Genomic DNA, 10,863 nt, shown 5'->3' with positions numbered 1-10,863 from the left:
ATATATTCTTGTATTCGCTGTGTTCCACTACTTAAGAACAGGCATCCAAAATTTTATGAACTACCGGTAATCAAAAAGTATCTAGTTTAACGAAAATACAACAAGGTCACAACATTTCTTTACAAGTTTAATACTAAACCAATCCATTTCAAATGCAATGTAAACAAAGCTCTATAGCAGTCAGTGCCTTTTCTAGTCGTCCTAATTCATTTAAGCAACAACACACAACCTGTTTCTATCCCCATTTGTTGGAATAAATCCGTCCTGACTTCCACTGATATTTCGTTAAGCAAAAGAATGACGAATTTTAAGTTTTCACCACTTATATTTAAAAAACTGTATTTTATCTACGGTTTCCACTTTTCTGGTATACGCATGAGAAATGCATACATGAAATAATATGCGCACAAAAACAGAAAGCGTTGCAAATTACAAACGGCGACCACGACGACCACCTTTCCTGCGTGTAGAATCAGATGGGATGGGTGTCACATCTTCAATACGACCAATTTTCATTGAAGAACGAGCCAAAGCGCGCAGCGCAGATTGAGCACCTGGTCCAGGTGTTTTGGTCTTATTACCTCCGGTGGCACGCAATTTAATATGAAGAGCGGTGATGCCAAGAGTCTTGCATTTCTCAGCGACATCCTAGAAACGAATAACGTTTTATTAATTACATTAAACAACCGAATGCAGTAAAACTTACTTGAGCAGCCAACATAGCAGCATAGGGTGAAGCTTCATCACGATCAGCTTTTACTTTCATGCCACCAGTGACGCGAGCAATGGTTTCACGGCCTGACAAATCGGTAACATGTACGAAGGTGTCATTGAAACTGGCATAGATGTGTGCAACGCCAAACACATATTCGCCTTCGCGCACTTGTGGGCCCAACGACACTTGGACTTCTTCTTTCTGGGCTTTTGCCTTTCGGGGAGCCATTGTTTTTTATTGGATCAACTGCAAGTAGGGAAGAAAACAACAAACTGTCAATTTTAAAAAAACAATTTTTGAACAACACATATTTGTCGGTGAATTTATTTCTTTCAAACTAAATAACTTAAGGCATATTTTAGCCTACGATTGAGCCTTATTTTTATTCATGTACATCCTTAACCACAGACAGATTTACTAAAAACTTTCTGCCCTATATGGTTTAAAAACATCGTTTTTAACTGTAAGCACATTTATTTCATAAACAAATTCACCACTTTTGTAAATAATTAATAAAATTACAAAAATTTGCACAAGATACAGACCAATTGCGTTAAGCGGATATTGAAAAAGAAATTTCAGACGTCAAAATTGTCAACACTGCTAGAACGACACAGGGTTGCATTGAGTTGCCGAATTCATTCGCTACTATATAAAATTATTAGTGGTATTCATAGAAACAAATAAAGTTCTTGCAAAGGCGTGTCTATAGAACGCAGGCGAATTGAGTACCTTACGTGGCGCCTTTAAAAAACAGACTTTATTTTTCGCGATTTTGACAAACCTGACGTCAAAGAAAGTATATGGCTGCGAAAATTCAGTGAATGGTTTGATAATATTGGGATTTGTGAGGTTTAAACTAATCAAATTAATGCAAACGAAGTGCCGTATGTTAAATTCTCAAAACACAAATTAATATAAATGCAGTTTGTTTGCGTTTTTATGCGGAACACGCCGTGGGAGAAAATTATGTTTCCATGGCTTTCGCCTACTCTTTTCTTTTCAAACAAGTAATTCTTCTTCCTTTTGTTTTTTTATTCATGGACTCTTACGACAAGCGAATTCGGAAGGCGCAATGTACTTCTCTATCATTCTTGGGTATTCATCGAAACAAATAAAGTTTTTACCAAGGCGTATCCATAGAAGACGGTGTGATTAGAATTCGCCTTTGATTTGAAATGTCAGTAAAATGGAATTTCGGAATGTTCCTGTTGTGTTGTAAACGTGCTGTTAACTAATTTAATCTATTTGTCATTCATTTCATTCCTTTCTCTTGTATTTTTCAACCCTTGACAGCTCTAATCTAAAAAATATTGTTACTGCTCGAATTTTATCACCTCGAATAGATTCGTCTTGGTTCTTTCACCACCTTATATTGATTAAGTTAAGAAATATCTGTTAAGAGAGAAATAACAATTAAGTCCCTGCCATTACTGTTTTAAAATCAGCTATCATTTCGTAGTTTGACAACTAAATTTTCATTTTACCATCCCATTTACATGAGTGAATGCCGATTTGCTTGGTGGCATTCTGAAAATGATATGCTAAGACACCAACGGGACTTTTTCACATATAAGAAGAATTTAGTAGAATGTGTCAGTGTGGGATAAATTGCTTAAATTTATTAGTTTTTCCGCAATATTACATGAATGCACCTAGGTGACTAATTGCATCAACTTTTGTCGGCTGTTTTGCTCTAAAAACATAGTGCATTCGAAAATTTATTGAACAAAATGTTTCAATTAATTCATCTTAAAGTGCTGAAAGGCAGAAATCGTAAATTAAATATTCCTAGCAAAAGGGACCAGCTGCCAGGGTTGCATTTCGCGTCAATTAACACATTTTATTTTTGATGACTTTCAATGAAACATCCAATCGAGACAGCAATTGAATGAAATAAGCAATTCATGCTATGAAATATTTTAATTCATATATTGCCAACATTTCTCATTTTGCATGTTTCGTAATGTCTCGCCTCAAGACGAATTAATTTTTTTGTTTTGGCACCTCGTACGATCGATATTGTTGCCAGTTTTCAAATTTCTCGATTTGCTACAATGGCGGCCTACGCTATCTCTTGCATTACACTATTTACCCATTATCGTCTCGATTGAAAAACCCGCCGATTTTATTTTCGCGAATTACAGCTCTTATTACGTGAAACCTCCACCTCTGCGATGGAGTAGCTATGGCTCACCGTAAGTTCCTTGCTGATAGGATACCAATCACTTTTGGTGGTTGCTTTTCGTCGGACATGAGCAGATGTGCGCGTTATTTTAGCCGGCAAATTTATATTGCATATTTCGGTCGGCAGTTCTTTGGCTACGGCTTGCCGCCGTAGGTTTTCAAAATTAAGCAGCTCAATGTACCATAAAAAAGTTGATATAAAGTATTTTCCATTAAATTTATATACATTTTCTGCAACTTCAGTTTTGTTGCTCAATTTCAATCGACGCCATTTCCCATAGATATTTTCCTTAAATCTCCGTCATACAAATTCGTAAACTGCCGTAGAAGAGAATGAAAATAAGGTTTTACACTCTCTTTGTAGTAAAATTATCTAAACAACATCAAATGTCGTTTTTCAAATCAAAGTGCTTATTTATTTGCCCACACAGCTCTATACAAAACTTAAGAATATTTTTCTTACATTTAATATTTGCTTTAATATGTTTTACTCTAATGCCGACTGCATTTCTATCTATTCGAACAAAAAGGATTTAGTTTGGCCCATTTGGATCAAAACGACAACACTGATTACAGCTATGTATTTTTGAATTCGCTGTAAAGTCTCGCCAGGTATCAGTGCTGTTAACCTTTTAAATTTTAAAAAGTAGAGTTTAAAGCTGATAACAACGCGTTCTACGGTTCTAAAGGAACTGCATTTTTTTAATCAATTATTACTTTTCTACAACACTTTGTGTTTAACAAAAGTATATAATAAACTTTTAAAGGACTATAAAATTTATTCGTTCATATCAAATTAAAAAAAATTACACATAAAATTATTCTTGACGCGTTCAACATCTTCATTTAAGTATAGCAATGACAAGAGTCGAATTGCTAATATTGCCACATTTGCTATATTTTCAAATGCATTCAGGCCAGCTGAGTCTTTAAATGTCTTAACTTGAACCCTTTTTAGTGCATTTGAAATTGCTGGTTCTTATAAATTCAGTGCTGTCACAGCTTTAAATATTTCAAATTAACTGTTTTAACTGTCTATGAGAAATGCATGTGTGCTCTGAAAAAAAGCTTTAAAAGGGTATTAAGCACTAAACCATTTTTTCTTAGTGTTTTAATTTAATCTAAATCACTTGCTTAAAGCACGAAGTTGGCAACTTATTAGTTTTCCCTCTCGCCATATCTGTTATCAGTCATAGTCCATTGCAGTCACACTCGCGGAGTCAAAGCTAGAGGGAGAAGCTGATTCTCCTTCTCCACAATTGCATCGATAATCAACAGTCTTACCACTGGGATGATATTAGATTTTCCCACCATTAAATAAATAATTTAAGTATTGTGTTACCTCGACTTTAACCAGAATAAAACAATGACCTGCATCCTAATTTTTTGTCGGAAATTTCACAGCAGATTTATACTATACTTGATATAGACAATTTTAACTATGGATTCATGGAATTTTTCTCAATGGTATTTTATACAACGTTTTTCCAAGCTGGTAGCACTGGACATCCCTGCAAGTGTGTGTGTGCGTTTTGTGTTCCAAAAGAAATTTGTGTGTGAAAATTTGGCGACGAAAAATTTGGATTTTTAATAAATTTTCGCCTCGAAAAACGGGAAAATGTGTAGAAAACTAAAACATTAAGTTTAAAGAACATGAATATGTTAAAGAGAAGTGCGAAATGGTGAAAAAAGTGTAAAATAATTCGAGTGATTGACTCGACTGTTTCTGCTACGATTGTCAGGGGCACTCGTTCGTATTCCTTTCGACAGTAGAATCGAATTTTCTCTGCATGAAATATGTATGTAAAAAACTAACTGAAAACTCTAAAATTAGTAAATTTTTTCGGAAAGAAAAGTGTAACATTTCTATAATTCGTAATTGTCCAAAAGTGGTGTAATCTAGCGAAATTGTATATTTTTGTCAAAAGACTCGAATGAAAAGAGGAAGGGGAACTCAGAAGTGAATATTAACGTGAAGGAAAGCAAAAGTGGTGGAAGCATATAAAAATCAGAAAAAAAGATTGACTATGCAGCGAAAAAACAACAAAAGGCAAAGAACGAGTGGCTGCAGTGGCAACAACACAATCACAACGTAAACAAGAACAAAGTTAGTTTAAGGCAAAATATAATAAGATTTTGAGGAACAATAGCAATGATGTAGGATAAAGTGAAGAAGAAGAACAACACACGAATAAGGAGTTAAAAAAGAATAGAAAAGACGAGCAGCTGGTCGCTCAGCGTTCGCTGCTGGTTCCGCTGTTCCGCCGTTGAATTGTGCGTAACTTTAACTGAATAGCCTATAGCAGCACTGCTTTGCGACTTCGTCGACATAGGCAGAGACGTTGACGTCGACGTTGTCGAACTCATCCATATTGTTGGTTTGTACGTTTGTAGTGTGTGTTATGCTGTCGCAGTTATTTGCTGCCTGCAATCCCGCTTGGTCGGTTCTCGATTTGTTTTACAGTAGTCTTCGTGTTATTGTCGTTGCAAAGTGTTCTGGTGGGGGCCAAGTGAAATAACGAACAACCAAAAAGTAAATCAAATATCCCCAACATTCGTAAAAGGCCGCGCAGACATCGAGGACGTGTTTGTAGGCATCAACAACCGACTCGTTTACAGAGCTCATCGCAAGAAGCTTGAGACAAAAGAATAACAAAAGTATAGAAAGACTAAATGAATAGTAGAATCGCCGTGCTCGTCGTCGAAGTGGTACGGGAATTCCTGTCTGTAGTTATTTAAATAAATTACGGACTGAATTTCACACAAGTTGGATATTGTAAAATAATTGTACATAAATAATAATAAGCAAACTTAATTAAAAAAGTAGAATTCCACTACTAATGGACTAAAGCGAAGACACATACGCGCACACACACACACATATATATGCATACACATCCAAGCAACACATCATCAAGTAACATATTCGTACGAAAAGGTTAAATCATCCGTCTCGTCGCGTGTAAAACTAGAAAAATATAATTAATCACGTTCGCAACCCGCACAATTTCGAGAAAATATTCTTGGACATACATTTATAAGCATAATATTACCATAACCCTTGGTGTATAAGAAGCAGCATCCTGGCGAACCGCAACGGTAATAACGGAAACGGTAGTGGTGGTGGTGGCAGCGGCGGCGGCAGTAACGCTGCTGGTGGTGGAAATGGAGGTGAGGGTTCACGACGGAATGGCGCTGGCGGTGGCGGCGGCGCAGCGGCTAACGTTGCGGGTGGTGCCGGAGCAGCTGAGTGGAATCCAGAGGAAATTGACCGTTTTAGTTTCGATGATTCGGATCGTTTCGAGGAAGACTCGCTTTGCAGTTGGAGTTCCGAGCCAGAATCGCTATGCAACAATTGGCGTGGTTGGAAGAAACCCTCGAGTTTCGGCTTGATCAATCCTATAGCTAGTTCAACGCCAGCCAGCTGTGCCCCGCGTAGAAGTGAAGTGGAAGGCGGTAAGTCCACCAAGCAGCATACAAGTTTTATGTTATATATATATATATATATATACATATGTATTTACAAAAGCATAATTTAGTAGAAATTATTATTATACTAAGTAGGTTCCAAGGTAAACAAACTTTTGTAAATATACTTTGAAAAAAAAAAAGCTGTTCGCGAAGTTCATAGAGTCCTGTCGGCGTCATCGGTGCTTATTTCTTTCGAAATGAGGAAAGACCTGCTGTTATGGTGAATGGCGGGCGTTATCGAGTTAACATCGACGACAGTTATTTAAAAAAAAAACACCTGAATAAAACAGTCGGATTCGGTATATGTGGACGTTTATTTTGCCAAAACAGCCGACACAGTACTTTACTATAATTACATCAATATTGCGACCCAGTTACTTTCATGACGGCCTGTTCCTTGTTACTCGGCTAATTAGTTGCCGCAATTTTGCAGAAAAAAATCTAAAAACTGCAGACAAACTAAACACATCCAATTCGAAAAGAAGTTCAAATTGAAATGGGTCAGAAAGTAATCTAGAGTAAACCTGTGTTTGAAAGGAAACTCCAGGTGTGTATCCTGCACTGGTACACAAATGGCTGCACCAGAAGGCAAAGGCGCCGGAATATATGGCCCCGGAACCAAGCGTTCTATGCCGAAGGGCAGTTTTCCAATCATCTTCCAAGCGGTGGTGTATGCCAACTGTCTATGTCCAGAGATTAAGTTAGACATGAACTTCCGGAAAGAGCGAATTGCCACTCTGAGCTGCAGTCAGGCAGCTCTCAAGGTTTTGTCATCCTGTGTGGCTAAGTCCTCACTGGTCTTTGAGTGTATAGAATTGAATCTGTTAGGAGCGCATAATCGCATCCGTCTAATTTGGGTCCCAGGACACTGGGGTGGGTATGCATTGGCAAGAGTGGCCGCGGCATCACTATTAATAGAACCCGAGCCCTTCCTTGCTATGGGACAACACACCATCAAGGAGATGGTGCAAAGCGTAGCTGGCATCAAACTATGGGCCTACGCCATGGGAAATCCGTACTGGAGAGTACAAATAAAAGATTTAAAAACTCATAGCCGTCCCAAAGGAAGGCATGACAATGCTCACGGGCATTCCTACAGGCCATTGCAGACTGAGTAGTCATCCGCACATTATCGGATATGGTCCACTAATTCTTGGCGTTTTGGGACCAATCGCAAGAAACTCCAATGCACATTTTCCTTGAATGTGACGCTACAGCGCGGAGAAGGTTGAGATATCTCGGCTAACTGCAGCCACAAGAAGGGCACATAAGCTCAATCCAACTCAGCTCTACCCTGAGTTTAATAAGTGAAGTGGATCTGTATAAGGTACTGTAATGAGTAGAGGGCACAAAAGATCATGAGGCGAAGTGCAAACCTCAAAGAGATTTAAATCTAGCGCAAGTCATTTCGCTCCGAACGTATTATTTGAAAATATCACCAATAATTTCGTTTAATTTGAACTTAATTTTGCGCTAACAACAATAACTAAACAATATCAAACTTTAAAGTAGCATTTATTGAATAAAAACATACTTTTCTTCTTCTTCGATTTCAACTCCGTAGTGAATTAGTTCGTGATGACGTTGCAGAATTTATGTGACAGAAGGCGATGCTATCTCACAAAAGTTACACTGCCGAATTTATTACAGCTCCGTCACACTTCTAGGTGGTTAGTGTCGCGCGGGGTGGTACATGTCGGACATTTGTTGAGTATGTCGTGGTCGATCCCGGATAGGCAGAAGTTTAACCTGCTACAATATCCGGAATGTAACTAGCCCAAAGTAGAAAAAAAACTGTTCGCGGTACTTTTGTGCTCGTCGGGAATGTGATACGCTGCTCTGTAAACCTAAATCAATGTCGATTGCCACATTCTTTGCATTTACCGTAATCATAATTTGCTCCTGAGCAGTTTACAGTGAAAAAGGTATTGCTTTCTCTCGAAAACGGAATGGCAAACCCAAGGACGATCATGTTTACTCTCTATTTACTGGAAATCTCTGACGATTCCAGCAAAAGCAACATCATCCTTTACAGCAGTGTTTACAACAGCAGCAATAATAATAGCAATGTTAACATATGTAAACAACAGCTCGTAAATCTTGGCGTTTAATGTCAATTACCTTAAATTACGGCCATCACTCGGTTAGTTGTCCGTCGGTGTCTTCGATTTGCTTCTCATTAATTTATTTCATGGCCAGCTCTGCCAGTGTCACAACAAAAGTGGATGTTGAGTTTATTGCGCTGTAAAATTCGATGCTGTTAAGGCTGTAGCGAAATTTTCTACTTAAAGAGTACAAAATTCGAATTGATGAGAAACAAAGAAAACTGCAAGGAAATTAAGAGAAAAGTCTTCAGTGGGGTTGACCGCACCATACGCGTTAACCGGAACGACCCGGATTTATATTCGGCCAAGGATTGTGCCATATATATGTATGGGGAATGTTTATGCTGCTACAACAACAATAACAACCATACGCGTATACAGTGCAGCCCAAATATCCGTTCATTGGCGCAAAAATTTAACTTTTCGTTCAGCAACTGCCTGCATTCTTTCAATTAAATTTAATAACATATTTTTGATGGTTTTTGGTTTTACCTCACGATTGCTCTCTAGACTATGTTCTTAAGTTCTGACTAGACTAAGTTCTTAAATATTAGTTTGAGGGAAAATACTTTAACTGTTTTTATGGTCGATATTTAGCATCTGCGCGTTGCGAAGACTACTAACATATTCGTAACATGGCTGTCAACTTCGATTATTCCCGTGACTTCATTGACATTTTCGACATTATCGACATTTCCTTTGCCATCAAAAGGATTCCTGAACCACTGAATCGGCGGAACCAAAATTGCACATAATCAGCTGTTACAATATCGGCACCATAAACACCATTCATAATTTCAGCGGTCTGGCTTACATTTTCGTATTTTCGCCTTTATCAAAGAATTTTCTCTTTGTTGACTTCCATTGTAACTCACAACTGAGTGGAACGAACAAAAACCAGGTAAAGAATTGTTCGATACTTTAGGAGATATCGATCACTACCGCCGCCTACTGAGAGAATAAGCGTTTCCACGACAGTCGGTTCTACGCTACCGAAACGACCCGGAACACTCGAGCTTGACTTGTTTCAGTAGCACAGAAAACAAACTATGTGACATATCACGCTGAAATTTGCCATGTAAGCTTATAACAAACAGTCCTACCAAAAAACAAAAAATTTATTTTTGCCATATGTCATCCGCGGACCGTTTTATTGATAACGTCTCGTTCATATTTGAGCAGAAGGTATCTTATAGATTATAATAATCATCACGAAAAAGTCAAAATTCGCGTTAAATCTGTGAACCATATTTTGGATTGTCAATCTTTCAGGACACTTCGCAACCTAAACGCAAAAGGTTGTGGGTTTTGCATAGCGCGGAATTTTGCTAAAACCACAGAATGTCCAAGCGCATGCCAAAATTTTGTACCCCATAAATTTTGGGTATTTCTCAACGTGGTTCTGATTGTAGAGGGTTAGGAGAAGTCAGAATTTTCAAACAATTGGATTGCATTTTCTTAAAGTATAATATCTTAAAACTATTTTGTGAAAATTTGATGTCAATCCGAGAAATACTTTTTGAGTTATTCAACAATTAACAAAGGGCCCTCGGGCGCTCCGGAGCAGCAGCTGCCAAACTTTAAATGCGTTTTTCTCAAAACTATGTTTTTTGAACCGGTGATCACTGTAACTTAAAAACCGCTTGGTAGATTTCAATAAAATGTATATATATATATATATTATATATATATATATAATTGGCGCGTACACCCTTTTTGGGTGTTTGGCTGAGCTCCCCCTCCTATTTGTGGCGTGCGTCTTGATGTTGTTGCACAAATGGAGGGATCTACAGTTTCAAGCCGACTCCGAACGGCAGATATTTTTTTATGAGGAACTTTTTCATGGCAGAAATACACTCGGAGGTTTGCCATTGCCTGCCGAGGGCGAGCGCTATTAGAAACATTTTTTTCTTAATTTTTGGTGTTTCACCGAGATTCGAACCTACGTTCTCTCTGTGAATTCCAAATGGTAGTCACGCACCAACCCATTCGGCTACGGCGGCAAAATGTATACTGCTTTTGCCTGATCAAAGGATTTGGTTTTTTTTTTTTTTCAAAATTAAAATTTTTTTTTTCAAAAATTTCAATTTTTTTTCAAATATTTCAATTTTTTTTCAAAAATTTCAATTTTTTTTTTAACCAATTATTGTCGTTTTTTTTTCTCGAAAATCTAAAAAATATTTCCTGAGGCCACCATATTGTTAATTTCGAACAAAAAAGCTTCGATCAGGCACAAGATTATGTATTAATAAAACTAATTTCTCTTGTCCGATTGATTTTAGGAGAATCTCCAAGGTCTTGTGATGGTCATCGCAATGGACTTCTGAAGAAACGGGCTCCCCACAAACAGCGATAACTTTTACAATTACTAATTTTTTTTTTATT

At 37.6% G+C, this 10,863-nt stretch overlaps 2 protein-coding genes across 2 annotated transcripts in view; one reads left to right on the top strand and one right to left on the bottom strand.

Moving 5' to 3' along the window:
• Positions 1–305: 305 nt before the first annotated feature.
• Positions 306–1,364, bottom strand: LOC128856439 (40S ribosomal protein S14a). The gene is made up of 3 exons (XM_054091742.1): positions 1,261–1,364; positions 707–961; positions 306–648 (listed from the first exon to the last, which is right to left on the bottom strand). Exons 2-3 carry the CDS (start codon positions 941–943, stop codon positions 430–432), a joined length of 456 nt encoding a protein of 151 aa, XP_053947717.1. The 5' UTR covers positions 944–961; positions 1,261–1,364; the 3' UTR covers positions 306–429.
• A 4,597-nt stretch (positions 1,365–5,961) lies between these two features.
• LOC128857503 (zinc finger SWIM domain-containing protein 8 homolog) overlaps positions 5,962–10,863 on the top strand; it is a gene marked incomplete at its 5' end in the record, with an annotated part of 41,783 nt that continues 36,881 nt past the window's right edge. The window contains one exon of the mRNA XM_054093255.1: positions 5,962–6,358. Coding sequence (XP_053949230.1) covers positions 5,962–6,358 — 397 coding nt within the window. The remainder of the gene's footprint in view (positions 6,359–10,863) is intronic.

This window comes from Anastrepha ludens, chromosome 3 (assembly GCF_028408465.1).
Source record: "Anastrepha ludens isolate Willacy chromosome 3, idAnaLude1.1, whole genome shotgun sequence".
Classification (NCBI taxonomy): Eukaryota; Metazoa; Arthropoda; class Insecta; order Diptera; family Tephritidae; genus Anastrepha; species Anastrepha ludens.
The sequence above is the reverse complement of the archived record's forward strand: the minus strand, read 5'-3'. Positions and strand labels throughout refer to the sequence as shown.

Excerpts from the sequence above, each read along its gene's own strand:
- LOC128856439 (XM_054091742.1), bottom strand. The coding sequence starts at position 943 with ATGGCTCCCCGAAAGGCAAAAGCCCAGAAAGAAGAAGTCCAAGTGTCG. Across the intron at positions 649-706 it reads CTGCTATGTTGGCTGCTCAA|GATGTCGCTGAGAAATGCAA; the intron begins GTAAGTTTTACT and ends ATTCGTTTCTAG.